Source organism: Cygnus atratus, chromosome 2 (assembly GCF_013377495.2).
Source record: "Cygnus atratus isolate AKBS03 ecotype Queensland, Australia chromosome 2, CAtr_DNAZoo_HiC_assembly, whole genome shotgun sequence".
Classification (NCBI taxonomy): Eukaryota; Metazoa; Chordata; class Aves; order Anseriformes; family Anatidae; genus Cygnus; species Cygnus atratus.
In genome coordinates this window covers 120297658-120322094 of record NC_066363.1, presented here as the reverse complement: position 1 = coordinate 120322094, position 24437 = coordinate 120297658, and the positions used below count along the sequence as shown (strand labels likewise).

Sequence of the window (24437 nt, the reverse complement as noted above, 5' to 3'; positions counted from 1 at the left end):
GGAGCGCTCCGGGATGGAGTATTTTGGGACGGGGCGTTTTGGGACGGAGCATTTCAGGACGCAGCATTTCGGATGTAGCATTTCGGGACGACCGCTGCCCAGGACGGGAGCTTAGGGTCGGGGCGGCTCCGCTGCCCCTCCAGTCACAGCGTCCCGGGGGTTTTGGGGGATGAAAGGGGGGGGGGGGGGGGGGGGGGCGGCTGCCGTCTGACCTCTCTCTCTGCCTCTCTCTCCCCTTCCCGCAGCCCCATGGCGTTGCTCCTGCGGCTCGGCTGCTCGCTGCTGGCGCTCAGCACCTGCCTGCTCCCGCGGGTGCGGGCCGACTGCGGCCGCGAGTGCGCGACCTGCGCGTACCGCCTGGGGCCCCGCGCGGAACATCCACCCGCTGGTAAGGCGCCGGGGGGCCGGCATCGACCCCCCTCCCGTCCAGCGTCCCCTTTCTGGGGGACAGCGGACCGAGAGAAGGGGAAAAATAAGACATAGTGGGGACGAGGATGGGTTTTGAAGGGGGGAGAGAGCACCGCAGAGAGCCTCCCCAGCCCGGCGCTGTTTGGAGGGGACCCCCCCCCCCCGGGGGGGAGAGAGGAGAAAGTCGAGTGAAAACTGAAGGGGAAAGGGAATTGTGGCCGGAGGGCAGCTCCGCCGGGACCCTCCGTGCCCCCCGCCTTTGCTCGGCCCTTGCCGTGGGCGAGGGGAGCGGGGCACAGCCGGCACAGCGCGCCCCCGGGGGCCCTGAAAGCGAAATGGAAATTGGCGGCTGTGCCTGGAAACCTGGCCGAAATCTGGCGAAAAGTGAGGTTCAAGCCCAAATCGAACAGCTCCTGCTGCTCTCCCTCCCGGTGCTGCTGTGCAGTTAGGAATATGCCTGTAAAAAAGTCTCTGACACTGCAGCCTCTCCCGAGGTAAATCATGTTAAAAAACAGAACGCAGGGTGTTGGTTTTTCTTCTTAATCCGTACTTTTAATGATATTGAAATGATTAAATGGCATATTCACAGAGCCAACTCAACTCGAAATTTAAGCATCGGGATCAGTGATGGGCTGGGGTCCCTCAGACCCCCCTGCGGAGCGCAGGAACTTGGGCTGCCAAGTCGTCATCCAGCGGTTCCTGCAGTTCCTGACCTCAAATAGAGGCGATGCTGAGGCATCAGGCTCTCAGCACTGCCAGACGTTCAGGAAAGTTTTCCTGCTAAGGTGTCATCGGTTATTTGGAAGCAAAAGAAAAAGGAAGGACTGAACCTATTCTGTGCAGGATTAGGGGTCACCAAGTATTTCTGCTTAGTCTAAAGCAAGGACTCGCTGCTAACCACAGCAGGTTTATACCAGCAATATTCTTAGGGTGGCTGGCCAACAGTCCAAAAGAGGTTCTGTATACCTATACTTAATCCTTCAAGCTTTCAATCAAACTTTAGCTTTAATATTAACCATGAAAAAGAAAAAAAAAAAAAGGTGGTAATCTGCCCTTTTGGAGGGAGGGCTGTGTGCTTTTTTCGGTTGTCTATAGTGTCTCTTGCATACCCTTCAGTAATTGTTCAAGAAATAATTAAAGTTCCACTCAATGACAACACTTATTAGTTGAAATGGGGAAAGAAGCAATGTGCCATAACATATATTTCTTATACGGGTACAAACAGTTTCTGGAAACAAATGTTTCCAGACACTAGCATCTAGTAATATCAGAACTGGTATTATCATATTGTATCTGTAAGATATAACCTGGTCATTCATACACACAAGATGCCATATGTTCACTTTGCAATATGCTATTTAAACTAACCGAGAAGGGAAGAACAAGGGAAAGACATGGTTTTGCTTTGACTTGGAGCAATTTCAAAGTCAAGCTGAAGCTGAGACCAAATTCTCTTTATTGCATAACTACAGTATATAGCAATAAGTATGTAGTACCTGTTAAAGTAAATTATTGTGTTGCAAAGTACATAAATCCATGTAATTTTCTTGTGATCATATAAAAAACTGTATGTAAATTTCTGAGAATAAAACAGCTCAACAGACAGGTAAGGCCAGAGGTAGTGAGCTGGTCAGCTAACTATTAAGAGAATTATGCTGAGATTTCGTTTCACACTTTTAAAGTATACTGAGATCCTTAGAAGTCATCATCCATAGGCAAAATAACTGTTTCTATTACTAAAAATATTGGTGATTTCTTTTTAATTATTTTTTTACATGAAAACTGTGGCAAAGAACTAAAAATATTGGATTCACCTTTTTGCAGATGAAGAGTTTGGTTTCACAAGGGGTAAATCTCCCAACACAAAAGAGATAGTAGCTAATATGTATGCTAATATTGACAGGTTATATGATATGCATACAGGTGTTGACAGCTTTTTTGTCTTAGCCTCAGTATTTTTTTTTTCCCGTCAGAAGCAACACAGCTTGGGATTTTTTCCCTCTTCCTGATGATCACTGCTTTGTAAGTCAAACTAGCAAAATCTGAAGTTTGATCTGCCTAAGGAAGTCTGTATTTCTACATTTGAATTGGTACACATTTAAAAGATGTGCTCCATAAACTAAACCAAATTATAATAGACAGAAATACAGCCTTCAGAGCTATGCAGTGTGTTGAAGATACCAAGCAGCACAGTATACAATGCAGCTGGCTTCTTTGCAACAATGATGCTGTTTTATTAGTTCTAAGTGGCTTTGTTCCTGAAATTTCTGAATGTTACTTTTAATGATGAAGATTGCATACACTTCTACACACTCCTTATGAAATGAACCACAATTGGATTTTAACTGTCCATTAGTAAATAGAAACGTTCATAAAAATGCACCCTACTGTAAGGGAGGTGCAGGAACTGTACATACAGCTTGCTTTGAAACAGAATCATTGGGACAGCCTTACCATGCGAGACCCACGATCCAACTGGTCTGGTACTCTCTCTCAGAGTGGAGATGTCATGTCCTTTGCAGAAGGATATGAAAGCCTTCAGAGCAGCCCTTCCTGAAGAGCTGTCCTTCCAAGCCACTCGGAGAGAGGCTCGCTCATGGCCTTTTAAAAGCAAGAAAAGCTATGACAAGGTGACAGTGAGGTGTTTGTTGCTATCAAGTCATTCTCAGCAAACCCCATCCGTTTTTCAGGCATGTACACTAGAATGTGAAGGAAAGCTGCCTTCTGCCAAGGCCTGGGAGACCTGCAAGGAGCTCCTGCAGCTGACAAAGCTGGACCTTTCTGAGGATGGCAGCGTTGCTCCAGGAGACAAGAAAGAGCTGGACGAGAACCATTTGCTTGCAAAGAAGTATGGAGGCTTCATGAAAAGATACGGGGGGTTCATGAAGAAAATGGATGAGCTCTATCGGGTAGAACCAGAGGATGAAGCTAATGGAGGAGAGATCCTGGCTAAGAGGTATGGAGGGTTCATGAAGAAAGACTCAGATGACGATGCCCTGGCTAATTCCTCTGACCTGCTGAAAGAGCTTTTAGGAACAGGGGATAACCCTGAAGTGGGGCATTACCGAGAAATAAGTGAAAATGATGGAGACATCAACAAAAGGTATGGAGGTTTCATGAGAAGCATAAAGCGCAGCCCAGAACTGGAAGATGAAGCCAAAGAGCTGCAAAAGAGATACGGTGGCTTCATGAGAAGAGTGGGCAGGCCAGAGTGGTGGCTGGATTACCAGAAACGGTATGGTGGGTTTCTTAAGCGCTTCGCCGACTCCATTCTCCCTTCAGAAGAAGATGGGGAAACTTATTCCAAAGAGGTCCCAGAGATGGAAAAGAGATATGGTGGATTTATGAGATTTTAATATCTTTCCCTTTATCCCTTTTGTCCGAAATGAGAGAGACTGCCTTATCGGTCATAATTTATTGTAACGTGTTGCTTGTACTGTACAGTTTTTTACTGTCCTGGTTAATGATGCAACCTGCGATCTGTTGTTCCAGGTCCTGTGTTCTTTCAAGTCAAATAGCTAACTTCTGTTTTAGTCAAGTTTCAGTCTGTATTGTAGTTACCATGCTATTTTGATTACTGTATTCATTTTCTTTAATCAGGAAGTACATCTACAGTAGAATTGCTTAACTGTATATATAATAAATTCTTCATCCTAATGCATAACTTCTGAAGTGCTTTTTTCCTGTTATTTAATCAAATATAATATGAATTTTTCTTAACACTAAGCAGAGTAATGCCAACCTCTTTTCTATAATTACAGAATTTGTACTGCACACACAACAGCTGAAACAAATTTTTGTCTCAGTTTTCTCAGATCCTTAGAATAGAGGAACAATAAATGTGCTCTAAAGGGGACATAATTGGATTTGCTCTAACTGCTCTCATTTTAACCAATTAGCTGAATCTACTGTGCTTAACCATTTCACGCAAAAACAGTTCATAAAAATCTTTGACTTAAAGATCTAAAAAAAATTATCCAGTGCATAATACAATGCCATTTAGTTACACCTCTTATCCAATATAGGATTGTACATTTGGCCTTTAAGTTATAAACACTAACTCAAAAAGCAGTAAGTGAATTTATGCAAAATAAACATGATCAAAAACTGCATTTTTTTTCCAAAAATCTGATTTTATAGAGCACCTGACAAATGATTTTCTGTGGAGGAGCTTTCCGTTTGATTCCTCAGCTGACAAAAAGCACTTAGGCACTACTGAAATATGGGAAACTGCTGGTCAGTCTTTTCTATTTCAAATGAAAGCAGTATAAGTAAATCGGAGAGCAAATGGAAAACCCATCACTGATGCTATAGATCTTTTGGCATTTACATAGGCAGCAGATAACATCGAAGGGCAGATCCCATCCCCATGTATGCGTCTTTGTATAATTCTGCCTGACTATCTCCTCAGCTTCCTAGATCAGGTGTACGAGCACTTTTCTCCCACCTACTGCTACTAATTACTTCACACTTGCAATAACATAGTAAAAAACTCTTTGGCCACTGGCACTGAATAATTTCAGGACATATGACCAAGATTTTTAAAACCACAAGTCTTATACTTAAAAATTTCTGCAGTCAAAATCTTCAAAGCTGTTTAGATATCTGATTATTACTGAAATAGTTTATGGGAGCTAGATGCCTAAAACCACCTGTGGCTCTGGATTCAGTATCTGTATCTCAGATTTGCACAGTAACAACTATTGACACAAAGGGCAGCTTAAGGGTCTGACTTTTCTCTAATTTCAAGTCAGTGGGGTCTTCTGGGTGCTCAGTACTTTTAAATTAAAAGTTAGTTGTTTAAATGCACACTTAAAAGCCTAATCATGTACAACTAGTTTTTGTCTTGGCCTTCAGAGGATGATAGAGGTTGTCTGAAGTGGCCAAAATCCTGCTGAAGAGTTGATAAACTGCAAGGTGTTCTTTTTCCTTCAGTAAAAACCATGGCATCCATTTTCCTGTTCCTGCTGCACACACTGACGACACCAAATTTTAAAGGGAAAAAGATACAGGTGCCCCATGTCCTTCTCAGGGTTCATTTGTGTTCCCTATCACCTTTCTGGAGAGTTTTTCCCACACTCTGGTCTTTCAACATTTATTCATTTCTCCCCAAAGCTCTCTTCTTTCTAATTTAGCCGGAGAAAGGCCCTTGCCAGACTTTAATTAAAATGAGTCCTGTTGCACTCCTTTGATGATGCAAAAGGTTTACCAGTTGTTGTCACCTATCCTTCATAGCTAGCAATGTTGTGATTTAATAAGGAATAAAAATCCCAAAATCCTAGTGACCTAGTATGTACCTTACAGAAAGAAGTGTTTTGATCTAAACCTTCCAGCTTATACCAATGTATATAGTAAAAAAGTACTTGATACTAAGTACATCTAACGGGGATATACGAATGCAGCCCAAAAGGAGTGAGGGCAAGCAAATGGGTGGAATATGTCTCTTTCAAGGTTGAACAGGCAGGTGGCAATGTACATGGGAGGGGGACAAGACTCTAATTCCCTGAATAAAACAGCAAAACTGAATGGTCTTCATTCCTTCTATTATAATCTAAAACCTTTTCAGTCAGACACTATTTTTCTTTTAAATAAGTATAACTAAAAAAAATGTGAAATTAGAATACAATCTAAATTCTTCTGCTGTCATGGAATTTCTTATCTTAGGACTTTCAGTTATGCCATCACTTAGAGGCTCTCTAACACTGAAGTGTCCTAACATTCTCAGTAATTAACATGTCAGATGAAATCAGCTCAAAATGTTCCAGTAAATCAAGCAAGGTTCCCTGACGTCCACTTTACTAAATCATGAGTCTAAACATAGGCTAAAGATTAGGTCTGCAGGGCTGGGAGATGAAAAAGGGTTTAAAGGTCTCACGCTTGGTCCAAGTTCTCAAAGTGTCCCGTGATTTTCCTCTTACAGTACATTCCTAGAACTGTCACTTCTTCAGATTATTCAGACAGCTGTATTGCTTTATTGAATAAAAAGTGGAAAAGAGGAAAGCCCGATGTCTGGAAAGAAAATTAATTGCAAAAATATTCTCAAGGAATAAATGTCACCCTGAGACCAAAATCCAGATTCTACCTTTCCTTTCCATGGCTTTTATCATCTTTCTTGGCATCTTTATATGGCAGCCAGTATTCCAGAGTTAAATCATATATGGTACCAGTGGTCTGAATACCAAGTGTAACAAAAACTGGATAGGAACAATGAATGGTGGAAGGTTCAAGACCCATCAAAGAGATGAATGCCTTTGCATTAGGAACAAAAGAAAGAAAAAGATAGTCTAGGTAAGGATGAGTTGGACTTTTTCATAGGAACTACTTAGAAGAAAGAAGAAAAAAAAAATGATTTCCTGAACCAAAATGCAGTTCACATATGGGAACCGATCATGACAGAGAGAGATGCTGATGCATAGAATGGTTTCTGAATACAAAACTGCATGCAGCTGGACCTCTGCCTTAAAACCTAAGCTTAAATCTTGAGGTAATGAGAAAAGGTCACAGTGCCATTCCTGCATTCTCAGATGAACTATTCTATCAGATGAAATATGGAGAGCATAATTTTAAATTTCCTGTATATTTTTGTTAAATTATATTTAATATGTAGTATGATTCACAATAAATATAAATAACTATAAATTATTATTATAATAATTACTTTGTATAAGTATAATATTTTACTTATAATTGTTTATAATCATTTCATAACTACAAGTAATCATAGCATAAACGTTAACTGTTTTAGATAATGTTTCCCCAGATAGAATCTTTATAAGAACAGAAACATATTCTAATTTAATAAACTGAAATAAATATTATTAATCTGTGTTCAGTATAGACTCTAAATATGCACTGGCTCATTTTATTTCTGAAGTGGACTTAATTTAACAAGAACCAAAGTGTTCAATGTACGGTGTATAAGGGCCTCTCTGTCATTAAGGATGACTTTGGAGGCCTATGTATAAGGCAGAATGACAAATTCATAGTGCAGCTCTCCAGTTCGTGTAAACATCTCAGCACCACAGAAAGTTTTCTTTACAGCCTTCTTCCTCAAGTACTGCAGAGCTCAGCTGGACAACAAACAGCCAGATCCCTTCTTATGCCAAAAAGAGCATCCCAAATTAAAAGACAAATAAATAGTTACGATTCCCGATCCTAGGTTGCCTTGAGAATGAAGAAATTCCTGGCACAAGTTAGCTGGCCCCAAAACCCATCTTATTTACAGCGGCATTCTGGGACAACTCCAAGGAGCAAACCACATTTCTCGCCTTTTGAAACAAGCGGAATCTTAATGGAAGAAGACTCATGAAGACCATGAAGACTGATGATTCAACCATTCCCGAAGAGATCCTTCTACCCGACCAAGCTTTGCAGTCTGTTCTTTTTCTCCAAGAGCAGCCACTTGGACCGTGCACTGAGTGAGTTTTCTCCACTTTTTTTCTGCAGGCCTACCACCTCTTGTAGAAACACCTGTGTCCACACACAGCCTTGGCTGCAATTACGCCACCCACAATGCTGATGTTTGCTTTCTGACCAAAACCATAAAAAGAATTGCATACATGTAGCTGGAAAAGGACCGAGACCTCCAGTTCCAGATCCTAAATATGGAGGCTATGTGGCTGTTTTCAGTTTTTCTGCTTCTAATATTTTGATCACAAACTTTTGCTGCCCACAGCACTAAAAATAGTTACACATACCAAGAAGAATGGGCTACATCATATCTGTATAATAACTGTATATCACTGTATCATAACTTAATTGCAGTTATAGTTCACTACTCCACTTGCCTGCTCAGGGTAGGGAGCTATCATGAGCCTTGATGTAAACAACGAACAGGGTAGCAAAGCCTGCTGTAAATCATTAATCCGAGCATTCAATTACTAATCCCATCAGCCTCATTTAAAGCACACTGACAGTAGCATATCCAATTAACTGTTGCTATAGAAAACAAAATTGCTTAGAGATATTTGACAGAGAAATCTTTACGGGCCCAGCAGGGATTTCGACTGAATTTGTTTAATTAGATTGTGACTTTACCTAAATTGAGCATTTACTGTAATCCCTGCTGAAACCACATGATGAAATCTTGCAGGGTTAACACAAAAGCACATCACTATGCTAAATGCTTTGCTAAAAGCACTGCACTACACTGCTTCCCTAAGGAGAAGGCTGGAATATATAGATTACACGTAGATTATGAGTGCTAAATCTTCTTGTAGGTATCCACACTTGTAAGTGTACAAGGATATACATGATCTTTGCCTCTTGCCTTTCTGCCATTACTCTCTTTCTTGACATGGGCTTCTCCAGCCTCATAGTGACAGTTTCCAGAAGATCCTACAACCATTTATTTTCCTAGTAAATTAAAATGTATGCAATGACTTACACTCCAAGCCTGCAGTGAGGACTGTGTGCAGACCTCTGACCACAGCTCATCGTGATTCCAGTCCTCCTAAAACTACAGCTTACTGAATTATTAAAACTGTTCCTAGACTCCGATGGGAACCTGCATCCTAACTCTTAGATTTAATGTTTCTGGAAAATATTCTAAAACAGTTATTTGGGTAATGCTTTTCTTTCTCTCATCAGCAGAAGACAATTGCAGCAACAGTCTAAATAATAGGCGAATTTCTCTCATAAAAGCAGTTGAGTAAGATAAGCCATATAAGCTTTTCTTAGAATACATACAACAGGATATTTCAATCATGACCTGCAGTTTAAATGGGTTTTCCAGTAGGCCTTTCACATTTCTCCGCATTCCCATTTTCATCTCTGCAAATAACTACCTGACAAGGGTGGAAAACAGCTGAAATTTCAACTGCACCACATTTCTCCAGCTAGAAAAATAATATTCAGCAGCAGATTTTTTTTATTGTATTTTTTGTTAATATGGCATAGCTGTCATGCTGTGACAGCTAATGACACAGTTAATGCGACAAAGTCATTCTCAGAAAGTGATTAACTCATTCTTTTCCTGTCAGCCAGAAAAAAAAATAAAAAAAAAGAAAAAAAAAAAAAGCTGTCAGCTTCCATCTGAACGTAAGCAGTGGAAACCAGCCAAAGTAAAGAACTTTTATGGGAGCCTATGCAATATTTAAATTTTTCCCACTGAGTTGTGGATGCACAGAGCTGAGCTATGGGAGACGTTCCACTCCCAGACATCCAGCATACTGAGTTCACCATAGCAACAGAGACCAGACTTCCTTGAGTGGGGTTCTTGGACTAGATTAAGAGGTTCAGTAGTAGTAGCTTCTCCCTCTGAATTATTCAGTGACCCCTCAAACTCAAGGAGTTTTATCAGAATGGCATAAAACAGATCTGTTCACAGCACCATGACCATTCACAGCTCATAGGTTCTGTCAACACCTTTCAAACAAACAGGTACCTTCATTGCCCTGGCATCAGTCCTTGTGAGCCCTCAAGAGGTTAAATTCCCTGGTGAGGTCTGGACAAAAGACGCAGCATCATGCTGATGTATCTGCTTCTCTACCCCGTTCAATTAATGTAAATACCATCATCAGTTTTCTCAATATCTTAATGAAAAGAGCAGTTAAGTCACTAACTAACCTTAACCCTAGGCAAAATAAACAGGCATAGCAGTAGGTAAAGAGAAATACTTAAAGGAAATAATTTTCAGACTAATATCCCTCACTACTGAAGACATCTGTCCCTCAAATTACTGAACAGCTTTGAGTTCGCCTGCGGTTCTCTGGCAGTGTTAGTACACTCCAGTTGTTCTGGTCTCCTAGTTGCGCTGCTTCCTGGCATCATTATTCTTTGTTTGTTGATTTTCAGACTATTTGGTTGTTAAAGTTCATTAGATGCATCGAGTCATGCCTTGAGAAAGTTCCTACTACTATAAAACATAGTAGTCTGTCTCCCTAAGCGTTCAGACATCCATCAGCACATCCCCTTTGCCTTCTGCTATCTCACTGCTGTTGGAGTTCAGAATCCAGCTCAGAGTCCCCGATCTCAAAATGAAAGTCCTTCCTGAGCAGGAAAACTGGGTTTCCCTCCCTCTAGCCATCCCTGGTAGGCTATGCAGCAGCACAGTGACACTGGGTACTGTTCAGTCAGGCTCTACAAGATCAGAGAACCCACTTCTGTAGTCCTCAGCAGTAATGCCACTAATATAAGAACTCATTTTTTCAGTATACAAAAAGAAGGACAAATTATTCAGGAGTACGTTCAAGTGCACATTATACCCACGTGCAAAGAAACAACCAATGCAAATGAAATAGCCCAGTTGCTTATTGTCTGAGCTACAAAGGATTAAAGAGAAAAGAATATGTAGTTCCATAGTCATAAATAATTTCAGTCTTTTCAATTAATCGGGTGGCAGGGTATACTATTTGACAAAAAGAACTAGCCAGACTACATAAGAAAAGACTCTGTGTGTCTGACTAACTTACAAAAGACATCATTCTCCTCCCCAGCTTCTCCTCCTGAGGAATATGGTTATTTCACCCTGGGAAGCAGTGCCAGTTTTAGACCTGCCTATATACAAGAGCAAACTTCATAATTTGTCCTCTGCTCATTTGCCTAAGCCTGCCTGTCTCCAAGCTTTCTGTTTTTTGTTGTTGTTTATTTTTTTTCTTGGGAAGAGCACAGTGAACAGCAGCTTTTTCTAAATGACACACATTTCTAAGGATTTGGGGTTCTGTAGCTTAAATCCTACAAATGTCTTTAGGCACAACAATGCCAAGCTCTATGCTTTGTGCCCTCTTCCTATCTTGCATTGGTGCCCTGGGTAACTTACACTAGATACGATTACACCACCATAGATACCACGTCTGTGTGCCACCAGGTCACAATGAGCACAACCTCAGTGCTGGTTAGGGATATACTCCAAGCATCACAGCCATGGCTTGGTAGTCACCTTTTGATCAATGTGGTAATTACCAATTGGCAGAACATTAAGCACCTGCAGGGTTAATGGTAGATGCAGATGAGCTACAGCTTTGAAGATGTCTGTGGCATGCACAGGCCTGCCAAGGCAGGCCTACCTACCCAGCTGTAGAGATCTGAGCCACAAAGTCTCTGTAGGCTCAAAGTAGAAGGGTTGAAATTCATCTTTACAATAGTAAAAGTCTTGCTTCACTGTCTATGAGAAATACAAATCCTCCCATAACCAGAGTAGCCTGTAATTATCTTATCTTATGGATCATGCTCCAAAAGCATTGCAACATCAATCTCCTACGGCAACTCATGGCTTTCACTTCAACACATGGATTAGAAATTAAATTAGTTTGGCTAACTGTGTGATGAAGTTTATTGAACTTGTAAGAAAACAAGAAAAAAAACAGGAAAGAGATCCTCTTTGCTCCCTACTATTCATTAAAAAAAAAAAAAAAAACGCTAATGCTTTGATTCAGGATACAATAGCAAAGTTTTGTGAGCTTTTCCTCTTCATTTACAGGGCATACAGTAACCTCCTTCCTAACCCTGATCAACTGCATCTTGAGGCAGAAATGACCAGCTTCACTGCAAAGTGACTTCAGATTCATTCCTTCTATGGCTTCCCTATAAGCAAGACAAGACCTTTAGCATCAATTATTCAAAGTGCAAAGTGCAACAAATAAATACTGTCCTCTTTATTTGCCTTTTTACATAAACAGCATGTGGAAAATGTCACAGTGATTATGACAAACTCAGAACATAACAGTAAGAAGCAAGAGTATGAAGGGCTCAGTAGGAACATGGCTTTCTATACAGCCTTCCAATTCTTATTAAAAATAAAAATAAAAAATGACACGAGTGATGCAGGATTGTGAGCATAAAGCTGGATAACGTATGTGTGAAAAACTGAGGAACTGCAACTGTCATCTTAAAGGTGTGAAGCAATGATAACCGAGAGTTTGTCATTTGGCAGCCCAGGGGTTGCAGAACGTGGCATGGTGCATGCCCCATCAGCTGGGCAAGGACCCGACCCATCCACCCTTCATAATCCTATATGATTTCCTAGCAGGGAGACAAAGGCATACATTTTTCTTAGATATTGCACTGTTCAGTTTGGCAACTATTTTCCTTTTTGTTATTTTTATTGAGACTTGTGTAAATACAATATTCAACACAGAGCTTTGACCCTTTTTGCCTATTTGACAGAATGCCACTGAAATGTTTCAATAACGTAGACCTTACCATTAAAAGAATGCTATATATACAGGAAATGGTCTGGTCAAAATGCAGGATTAGATATAAGGATCCTAACTTGTAGGGCCATGATGTTCAGTATAGCTGACAAATTAAAATATGTGATGTGATTTCTGCCACACATCATCAGAAAACATACATTGCTTAAATACATTCTTGCTGCCTGCTTTCTGAAATAGCAAATCACATTTTATGCTAAACAGCATACTGTGCTTCTAAGGCTGATATCACCCCAGTGTTTTCAAGTACGTTTTTCTTCAGCTAATACCAATTTACTATGAAAACAAACTACTCTATAAACATTGCCACAACATACATATAAAAAATGTATGTTAATAAACCTTCTAAAAGGCCTAGATTGAAACTGATGTCTCTGGAATGAAACAGCAGGTGTGTAGGATCTAGCAGATCTCTATCTTTAATACCACAAGAAGCTGCCAGCTTTCACAAAACATGTCTTTAGTTACATTTTCTATTTATGCAAAAGAATAATGTAAATGAAATAGCTGTTTGAAAGTCAATCTCTTTTTTTAGCCAACATCTCAGTGTTTTGAAGTGCCAGTAAGATGCTGTATTTCCAGGTTTTTAAAGAGAAGAACAATCTTTGTGCCTGAAAAATTATGTTCAACTTCAGAAGCATCCAGAAGACACTGAGGTTCCTGAGATTATCAGGTGTTTTACCCTTCAAGACTTTCATCCTATTCCTATTTCCTCCACAAAATAAATAAATAAATAAATAAAATAAAACCTTGTGTTGGGGAAACAGTGCTTACTACTGGTCCTGCAAATTGGACTGGAAAGCAGGTTGCCTTATATTTTGCTCTTTTTAGAGCAACCTTGGTTCTCTGGGACACTGATGAAGAAGGTAACAAACAGACAAGCAAACCAGACAGAAAAAAATGGAGCTAAACAAGTGTTTGCCTTCCACTGTGAATGCAGCAACGGGAAGCAGGTCTATGAACAGGAAGACAAGGTAAGATATAGCTTCTGGGTTCTGATTTGGTTTCTTGCTTGTGATTTTCTGGTTTCTTATAATGGTATATGCTATTGAAATATTTTTTCAGACATAGAATCTTAGAAACTACACATTCAATAATTGGAAGTAATCATGTAGGGCGATTATTTTTCTCGACAACTTCTAGATGGAGCTTAAACTATTTTTGCCATAAAGTAACTGGGTTTAATCTGCTCCATTACTTGTCCACTTCCAGTCTTCATTGTGAGGTGGCAGCTTCCTTTACGTCAAAAGTATGGTAGAGGGCAGAGGTTAACCCCATGAATGAACTTGCTAGACTTTTAAATTTCTGTAAGATATCAACAAACAACAACAACAAAAAAAAGTAGGAAAATGTAAGCAGGAGGAGGTCCCTTTCATTTGACCATCTGTTTAGAAAAACGTAGCTCTGTAAGGGTGAGGTTGGGTGCAACGGTTTCAGAAACATGATCAGGACATGGCTGTTTTCCAGTCAAACTGATGATTCAACTTTATTTTTTGGTCAATCCACTGGTAAAGTAAGGTAGACAAAAACTCCACTTTAAATGAGGCTTTTCTGCTCTGCTGACTGCACACTGTTATGCTTTGCAAACTGTTACATTTTTTTCTATCATCAGAGTCCAACTTCTGGACTCTTGTTATTTTGCTACTTATTTTTACTCCTCCTTAAACTGTCTATGTACCGCCTGAAAATATTTCCCATTGTAACCTCACTTATAATCCATAGTTACTCATTCTGACATTTTGTGCAAGGATAAATTCTTCTGTTGCTTAATTTTCAGTATATGTATATCATTCTTAAGTCACGTCTTTGACATTCTCCATCTGAAGGTGTTGAGCAGAGGAATGAGCAAAAGTCTTTCATGTGGTAGTTTCACACTGATGGCTTGCTAATAAACTCCACCACGCCACTCACTCACTCCACCTTCTCAAAAGAATAGGGGGAGAAAATATGATGGAAAAAGGCTCATGGGTTGAGATAAGGACAGGGAGATCACTCAGCAATTATCATTACAGGCAAACAGACTTACCATAGGGAGATTAATACAATTTATTGCCTATCACTAGCAGACTAAAGCACTGAGAAACTAAAAGCACACTCAAAACACCTTCCCCCTATCCACCCTCTTGCACCTCCTCCCCTCGAGCAGCACAGGGGAACGGGGAATGGGGGCTGCGGTCAGTCCCTGACGCTTCGTCTCCGCTGCTCCTTCACGGTCTCTCTCTGCCCCTGCTCCACGTGGGGTCCCTCCCACGGGATGCCATCCTTCCCGAACTGAGCCTGCGGGGGCTGCCCACAGGCAGCAGCTCTTCAACAACTGCTCCCACATGGCTCCGTACCACGGGGTCCATCCATCCCCCAGGAGCAAACTGCTCCAGCAAGGGTCCCCCACGGGTGGGCGGCAGCTCCCCCCAGACCCCCTGCTCCTGCGTGGGCTCCTCTCCACGGGCTGCAGCCACGGCCCGGGGCCTGCTCCTGCGGGGTTTCTCCATGGGCCGCAGCCTCCTCCAGGCCGCATCCACCTGCTCCACCGGGGGCTCCTCCACGGGCTGCAGCGTGGAGATCTGCTCCATGTGGGACCCATGGGCTGCAGGGGGACAGCCTGCTCCACTGGGGGCACCTCCACAGGCCGCAGGGGAACTGCTGCTGCGTGCCTGGAGCACCTCCTGCCCTCCTGCTGCACTGACCTTGGGTTCTACAGGGCTGGTTCTCTCCCCTCTCTCTTCCAGCTGCTGTTGTGCAGCAGATTTTTCCCTTTCTTAAATCGCAGAGGCCCAGCCAGCATTGCTCCCTCTCTTGGCTCTGGTCAGCAGCAGGTCCCTTTTGGAGCTGGCTGGGGCTGGCTCTGATCTAACATGGGGCAACTGCTGCTGGACTCTTCTCACAGAGGCCACCCCTGCAGCCCCCCAGCTACCAAAACCTTGCCACGTAAAGCCAATACACACATGAATGTTGATAGACTGCTTTGGAATAGCCTTGAAATATAAGAATGATTAATTTTCTTTGTGTTGTCAGGCAGGCTTTTTGTTTTGTGGTTGTTGCTTTTAATTTCAATCAAAATATGTTAGTTCAGAACACCGGTATGAGAGTTTGAAATGAGTATTTTTCATCAAGAAACAGTACTGATGGAAAGTACTTCAAGAGAATAACTTGGATTCCGTATCTGCATGTGCGTGGGACCACAGTTCTCATGCATGCAATCAAAAAGGTACTATTTTACTTGCACTTGTTAGCAGCACTTTGGGGCATAGCCAACTAACAGGGCATGGGAGAAGAATTCTTGTTGGGGCCACTGGTGTTAGATATTAAGAACCACAAGTGGTTTCATAATACTACTTGAACAGTGTGATCAAGGATGTATCATACCATAATAGCACGCCTGCAGAGATGAGCACCTTCTGGCCTGTGCTGACCCAGTCCACCGTGTTCTAGGAGGATGATCTTTGTCAGTTATTGGTGTAGTACAGATAACGTGATCCTCACCATCTAAGTCTCTGATTACTACTTCTACAATTTCACTCCTTGTAAAAGAATTACAGTCATTTGATCGTTCTTAATATCAAGATCTTAATATGCTATCACATCCCAGCAAGATGAAGAATCAGTCTGAGCAACTTGTGATCAGTACTTCAAATGTGATAATTGATCCTTATTTGAAATGATACTATAAATCAAACTGCCATTCTTCTAGAATGCTCTTCCTGAGGAAAAAGAAAAAAAAAAAAGAATTTACCAAGATGAAATCTCTTTTAAAAAATAACATTTTAAATTATCATTTAATCCCCATTCCCATAAATGCTACCTGCTTCTTGCAAAGACATATACCAAAATGATTAATTTAAGCTAACGTAAGTAATATCTCTGTTGAACTTTTCTGTTGATGGTGTATGTTTTGAAATGATCTTTATTCTTATTTTAACAGAGGATCAAACTGTTTGCTTTGTGCACTCAAATAATTCTCAGTTTCTGAACACTTTAACTGAATCCATGCCCATATTAGCAGCAAACATTTTAAATATCTACGAGTAGAAACTCAAAGAGCTCTTTCATATTCATGAATTGGTGTTAAGTTGTTAAAATATTGTTAATTCTACCAGGTATTTTCATGAATTGAACAGTCATGTAGGGGGCTGAATTTTATTTTATTTTTTAACATAGGACCTTTTCAGCCAGGGGCCTCTCTACTATTGGAAATACATTCAACTGTTTATTGGTAATATGAAAAGTCTTGAGCTTGGACACAGGAGATAAAGCAATAGCAGAAAAATTACATTAAATTATTTGGTTTTGTTTGGTATATTCACTGCAGAAAAATGTACATATTTTCCCATAAAATTGAAGCTTTCTTTCTAGGAAGCAATTTTGAGCTCTGAAGGAAGAGGCTAAAGTTTATTCTAAAGAATAAACTGATGAAGTCAATAGTAACAGATTTTCAGGATTAGAAGTTTCCACATGGGAACTCTGAAGGAAATCAGATATGGATCTCATGAACTGTAAATGCATAGGTGATGTATTGCTGATGACAGGCTTCAGTGTCCAAAGAACAAAGCGTAGCAAATATGCCAATGTTCAAAAGCACTTGAGAAGACACCATGAAACTACAAACCTGTCAGACAGAAAATTGGTACAAACAATAGCAACAATAATAATAAACGAATTAATGGACACCTGGAGAAATATATAATAAAGAATAATCAGCTTAAGTTTTTGTAAATAAAAGTCAGGCTTCCCACAGTTTTAGGGGTAATGAGTAAAAAGCTCAAATGAAACCAGATCTAATAAATTGCTGCTCTCTGTGAAGCTATTTGTCATGTGAAGAAAAGAGGATTATCATACAGATCAGCACAATGGTTAAAAGACATGAGAAAGGAGAAAGCTTAGACATCTGCCATACTCAGCAGTGTGCAGATTTGCACTCTCTTGTGCATCTGCTGGTATCTGAGCCCTGCCACCTATGACAAGGACAAAGCCTGACACAGCTCAAGGAGTATCAAAACATTCTTCAATGAACACTAAGGCTCCCTGAGAGAGTCAAAGCAAGGTTGAATGTTGGGGCATCAGACCCAAGCACCCATTTCCAAGTGGCCAGACAGCAGCAAATCTTTTTACACTTTTGTAATCATTCTATGATTTTGACATACCAAGTTAACATTTGCCTCTGGTGCAGAAATCTCTGCTGTGAGCCTGATTCCTAATACTGTAAGTAAATCATGGCCATGTGCTTTGATATAAATCCAAATCATAGAACAGAATCTCTGTATTACAAACACAAACAAAGTTAATGCTTATTTTAGCCTTCTCTCCAAGTGATGTAACATATCTATTGCATGGTATACGCATCTGTACTCAGTGCATTGGTGTCCCCGAAGGATCTGCACTGATATCTCTCGACTTGGAAAGGGGGGTTTACTAAGGAATACATATTCTCACAATACCAGAAATAGGCAAAAAGAAATATTCAGGTTGTAATGCTAAAGAATGCTCACAGTGCACAATAAAACTGTACCTCATTCCCACAGGTTCCTGTGGAAACCAAAAGTATTCTGGAGTTCAGGAAGCAATTAGAGAAATTATTGGGGGGAAAAAATCATCATGAGGTTACATTAAATACAAAGATAGAAATACCGTATCTGGCTCAGGAGGGTCCTAAGCTGCAGAATGTGAAAAGCTGAAGAGTATACTGGAGGAGATGTTAGTGTCCTTGTCCACCATGAGACAAAGGCTCTGGGGCTAGGTGTACCTTTGAACTGGTACAATAAAACAGTTCTTACATACTTACTTTTCCAGTATAGATATAAATAATTTCAAATATCACTAGACATTTTCATAAATGAAGCACAAGAGGCAAGGATACCTTCTAATGCTTTCTGTTTATCTTTTTTTTTAATTCAGGTTAAATGAGAAGTTGGGGATGTTACTGTTCTAAACAATAATGCTGACATATTGCTTGCCAGTTGTGAAATTCCAAATGCAGATTTTGAAAAAAAAAAAAAAAAGTCAACTTCCTGTCTCAAGTCTGGGTAATGTATATATTTTCTCTCCTGGGTGCCTGAAATGCACAGGCAAATATTTCAGTCAGAGAATCTCCACAGTGCCACATACCTCCGGTACCCAGTTTAGAAGAGGGCTGGGAAGTACCTTGAATGGGGAAAGTCCATTTTTTTAATCATCCTGTAACTGGACATACACCAAATTGACAGTGTGACCCAGTATGTCTCAGTAATGTTCTCAAAAACTTGTCCAGGTACTCTGCTAAATCCAAAGTCTTTGTGCAGCCATATCGTGAAGCATGCTCTGTCAGCTGTGGCTGAAGCTAGTGCTGACACGATGGCTTGTGACTTTTCTACTGCTGACACTTGCTGGCATCAGAGAGCTTTTTCTAATGGACTTGTAGCATTCAGCGAGGCACAACCATGCTGCTCGGTGTCAGTCTTCAGGTTGTGCTTTCATTCCTAGTCAGTATCTTCTTAACATATGTAGAAAACTAATCAAAATAGTATCACAGAATCACAGAATTACAGAATGTATGTATTATCTTTGCTTTGTTTTGATCCCTATGAAGGAATTCGCTGTTGTCTGGGGTCTCAGGTGTCCCTTAGGAGGTTTTTCTTGTGAGGGAGTGTTACCCTCGCCCCCTCTCATATTTGTTGATTATAGGCCTGAGTGAGCAGCCTGCATCAAGGAAAAATGTAGCATCGCAAATTCCTCACTAAATGTCATTTCTCACTGGAAAATCATCGCAGGCAAAATCTTCTAATCATTTCCCAGCCCACAGTGCATCATTCTTCCACATAACCAAAGGTACGAGGGGAGATGCTCTTCTGGACAGGTGGGAAGTGACAGACGACAGCAGGACAGTGACTGTGGACCCCCAACCAAAACAGCATGAACTAGGCCCACATCTGGAGTGACGTACATTGCAGCACGTCGCAGCTATTGAAAAGAAAACTGTAACTATTCTTGTCTTTTTTCTTCTTATTTCATCTCGTAAAACACTAGTGTCCTCCTTAGGTAATTGTTATCAACCACAGTGGTGGTTTGGGGGCCCAGAGCTGTCAGGAAGTACAGTTTGTAATAAATAGGGCCCGGAGCCAGCTGACGTTCCCTTGATGTGTTGACTTCTAGCTCCCTCTTGTGTACCAAATCTATACTAACAGACAGACTACTCAAAACATAAGGAAACGGCAGAGAAAATATAAACTTCACTACTTTTAATAACATGATTTTAATGCTGACAGATCTTCAGATGAAGGGTTGTCATTCAAAGAAATGTCTCCTATTTATTAATTATTTCATAGATGGCAAATCAGTTGGGTTTCTTCTATAATGATGCTCCAGAAAGTAATTCATGTTGTAAAATCTAATTTGGAATGCAACATTTTTGAAACATCTAGTTGTAATGATATTTTTTTAATATGCCTCCTAGAATTGCAAGGCCTTTTTTCCAGCCATGATCAACTGTAATCACAAACACCTGGTTAGCGTGGCAAGTGCAGCAGGATTCTTGCGAGTCTACAAAACATCGGAGTGCTATTACGAATTAGATCTACATGCCAGTACCATTCCCTGGAGATCTCAGAAATGCTTGGCTTAAGCAGTTTGTACTGACACATCGAGACTCGCAAAGAGCCCGCAGATATGAAAGGTGGTGGTGTATCAAAGGGGAGGATGGTAGTAGGTTGCCTGTGTGGCACAGGGAGCTCACTGCAGATTTTGTTGGCTGACTGCAGCCTGTCTTATCTCTGCAGAAGAAGGACAATACATCTTGTAGGTGTGCAGCGGAAGGGAGCCCCTCATACAGGTTGTCTAACAATTCCTGTTGCCAGTTTTTCTGCGGATGGATGTTCAGAGTCTTGAGTGGGACCTGGGACTATACACTTGGTTGTAAAATGGTTTTCAGGTTCAGGAGGCTTTTTGGCAGAATTTTCATCAAAATTCATTCAAATGAGCTGTGTTTTAAGCTATGTAACCGCTCCATATTCTCATCTGTTTCACTCAGGAAAGCTGGCTGCTACAGTCCTGCCCATTTCATCAGCCTGTGTGTGCTACCCAAACTCTCTTATTTCCTTCTGACTAGAGCTCTCAGATTGCCCTGTGAGAATGTGAACTGCATATTAATAAGTGCATTTTGTTTCTTCTGCCAATTGATAGTGTTACTTGGGTGTACATTTGCCGCCTATTACTATTGGGTCAGATTCAATATTGATAAAAGATCACATTCAGCTTTCTTCATTTAACCATAATGCCTATAAGAGTGGACCGTCCAATCCAGGCATTATAACTTTTTACACATTAGCTGTGCACTTTTAGGTTGTATCATTCCATCCATTGTGGGTAAGTTCCTGAAGAATCACAAACTGTTTGAAGACAGCCTTTGAACTGTTAGCAGAAGTGGGTTTAATTGTACCTAATATCTGTTTTCACACACATTTGAAAAGCCATAGGAAACTACATGTAAACTCCTATCTTAAAATAAAGTTTTTACAGTTGCAAAATTGTAGTATAATGTAGGTTGGGAAATATCTTTGGAGTTCATTTGATCCAAACCTCCAAATAAAAGCAGGCCCAATTTGTATCAGGTTGCACAGGACCTTGTGAAGTCAAGTTTTGATTATCTCCAATAAAGGAGATCACATATGTTCATCAAGCAATACAAATTAGATGAGATTCAGCCTTCTGAGGCTAACAAAATGGTATTGTAGGTACAAAGCAATATCAGAAGAAGAAGTAATGGGTTGAAGCAGTATTTACAAGTAGGGTGTTTAGATTTTACGACTATAAATAGTTCTTACTGACATGTTAACTGTGATATCAAAAGGTGAAGACCATTCTGAACTGAAAGAATGCCTGGTTTGTAGATGAGTGTCTGGAAATGCATATAAAATGTTAAATAAGCCCATCTTTTTATATAGTTCACTGAAAAATCCTCTGGAAATTATGAATCTTAACCTTAGATACATGTGCATCAATCATGGTAGGGGCCACTAACCTTCAGGGTTATTATTACCAATATGCATAGCATCCTTAAAATACTAAGTCAAGAATGCTAATATATAACTAATTAGTATCAGGACTTAAATAGTATTACAAAACATTAAATTCTGTATATAATACTATGGTGCTTTTGAGATAGTTTTAATCTTTCTTTCTTTCTCTACTTTTCAGATTATTCTGGAAGTAAACACGCAGTCATCACAATGATGGAAGCCTTAGATTCAGAATTATATCATGCAAGAAAACGCAGCTTTAAAAACACAATCTTTTGTCCTTCTTTTATTAATACTAAATTAGCTAGAGGTTTTCAAACCCAGTTAATGAAACTTACATTATGTTTTATCTCAAGTAAAAAGTAATCACTAGTCACTAGATATGCCATATATAGTCTCTAACTATTATAGGCTTGATTTTCTTTTCAGTTCAGTATTTTTGCCCCATTTGCACACAGAACTGTTTCTCTTGGTTGAGAAATCCCAGATTTGCATACAATTAATAACTGACATGTATAAGAGACTGTATAATAACCTTGCAATCAAGGAATGGTTAGGGGTGCATGGCAGTATTTAAGGCAAGCTCATTTGTCACTAGAATGGGGACTGCTGAGGGTCTTTGCTCCAAGTACTTTTGGCACCATAATTATAGTTACGGCTGCCAGGATACCTGTCACCTGTGATTATTAACAATGCCCCAGTATTAGCAGGTACTGTACTTCTCTGAGTGAGAATAGTTCTGGTGATATTATCTGGTAGGCTGCCATATTGTAGTGACAGAAGAGGTTGCAGGCATGGATTTAGCCATTGCAGAAGTGGATTATCAGCAGTCTTGGTTCTTCAGTACTCTGTTCCTGCTTCCACTGCTCATCATCCTGAAACAGCATATTTTATACAGAGCTCCTGGCTGTAAACAGGCCTGGGTCTGGTCTATTTAGTTGTCAACCCAACCTCTACAGAAGAAAAGGAGGTGTGGAGAGGACTGAATTCTTATGCACAGAACATCATATACCACAGATGAGCTGGGAAGTTTTCAACACCACAGTCAATCAGGCACAAACTTCATTAGGGTCTGAGCAGGGCTTGCTTAAAAGTTAGGTATTAGTAATTAAAATTCACAACATCACAAAACTTCTCAATTTATTTTGATCATAGAAAGAACAAATTGGATTGGAGACTCCTGTCCAGGACGACATGAGGGGAAGGAAGGAAATTCTTGTATTAAATGATTTCTGTGCTAGAATACAACTCAAAATTAAAGTTTTATAATTCCATAATGCTTTTTCTTGTTTCACCAGAAACCAACTTTTACTTCCTGCTTATGATGCAGAGTGTGTAGCCAGCAAAATCATGGATGCAATTCAAAAGGAAAAGCTGTATCTATTTATGCCTTTGATATTACGCTTTTTGGCTTTTAAAATATAAAATTGTGTCTTCTGTCTTTTATCATTTCATTCTTTCCTTTTCCATGTGCCTGCAAAATCAGCAGGGAGATTTAGTTAAAATGTTCCTTTAGTTAGCATCCCTGCAGTCAAACCAGTTGTATGAATTCAGTTATGAAGAAATGGTGTTTTTAATTTTTAATAATTTAGGTGACTAGCATTCCTCTTGCAGCTTCTGTCTCTAATATACTTCTTAAGCTATAGTTGGGTATAGAAATCAAAATTTTTCATGGGATGGTTCACTGGGAACGCTGTGGACTAGAAGCTGTGTGCTTCCCGTAACCACCTCCACTAATGGCTGGGCTTTTCACAAAATTGTTCAGTCTGTATTAATTTTTCCCATTTGTAGCATGGGAGTGACAAATGCATTATTGCCAGACCTTAGAAGCATTGTGCACATTAGGAATTTATATGCATTTATTTAGTAAAGTGCATTTTTCTAATTAAAAAAATAAAAATAAAAAAATGAGGCTGAGCCTTTGTCTCATCGGTTTCATTCCTTGAAAAATAGTACTGGTTATCCATCCAATCTTACCCGGAGATCCCCAGCAACTTGGATAAAGTTGTTGATCAAAAGAAAAAGGATTGAAAGCAAATTATTCTTAGGACCTCGAGTGCCATCTGATTTTTTTCAGTGAAGAAAAAAAAAAAAAGCATGTTCATTCTTTGACAGAAAATTTGCTTCTTGTATAATTTTTGACAATGGTCAGCATGCAATATAATTCTAAATAACTGTCCTTTAATACTGATTCTCAGCCACAACCCGCTGTCTCATTTTGTGACAGCATTCTACTTATATATTTAACCGAGCTCTCAGTAAAAGTCAGTAAATCCAGGCAGGGATGTTTGACTTCATCTCCTACTCTTTGAATTCTCAATTTCAGAGCAAAATCTCAAAACATGAGAAGAAGGAACTATTGTTCACGAAGAAAGAAAAGCCATAAAAAATTTAACATCTTTCACATTTTAAAAATCTTAGAAGGTGTAAATAATCCCCCTCTAAAGATTTAGTGAAGCATTACCACTTACGGTAAAGAAACAAGCCATAAAGAATTCAACTGTCTCTCAATGAAAATGAAGCTAGCACAAAACAGTCCTAAGGGAAAAAAATCCAAAGATAAATTCTAGAATTAGTTACACAAAAGTATGTGCTGGTACCCATCAGTAAAACATACCTTTTGAGAGCATATTTTGCTTATACAGGAAGCTGTAGAATCAACTATCTTATAAAGAACATCAGTCATATTCAAATTACAAACTTTCTGAAGAAAGGAAAATTTGAATAATACTAGGCCCCTTTGTAACATAGCAAAAATCTGTAAATAAACTGGTGTCAACCACACACAACTTTAATTTCTCAGCAATTTCTGTAATATCTTGGACATTTCCGTGCCACTCTGTGACATGACCTGAGCACCTCATATAGAGCTCTGGTGGTCTTGGCCGTACAC

At 40.0% G+C, this 24437-nt stretch overlaps 1 protein-coding gene and 1 pseudogene across 1 annotated transcript; both read left to right on the top strand.

Annotated features, from left to right (window-relative positions):
• The first annotated feature begins 249 nt into the window (after window positions 1-249).
• Window positions 250-3764, top strand: PENK (proenkephalin). Its single transcript, XM_035553279.1, has 2 exons — window positions 250-384; window positions 3099-3764. The coding sequence occupies exons 1-2, from the start codon at window positions 250-252 to the stop codon at window positions 3762-3764; spliced, it is 801 nt and encodes a 266-aa protein (XP_035409172.1).
• A 9417-nt stretch (window positions 3765-13181) lies between these two features.
• LOC118251236 (short-chain dehydrogenase/reductase family 16C member 6-like) lies at window positions 13182-24145 on the top strand (annotated as a pseudogene).
• The last annotated feature ends 292 nt before the right edge of the window (window positions 24146-24437 follow it).

What these genes read in the sequence shown, in the direction of transcription:
- PENK (XM_035553279.1), top strand. Translation starts at nt 250, where the DNA reads ATGGCGTTGCTCCTGCGGCTCGGCTGCTCGCTGCTGGCGCTCAGCACC. An exon ending in CCCGCGCGGAACATCCACCC is followed by an intron (nt 385 to 3,098) that starts GCTGGTAAGGCG and finishes TCCGTTTTTCAG; the next exon opens with GCATGTACACTAGAATGTGA.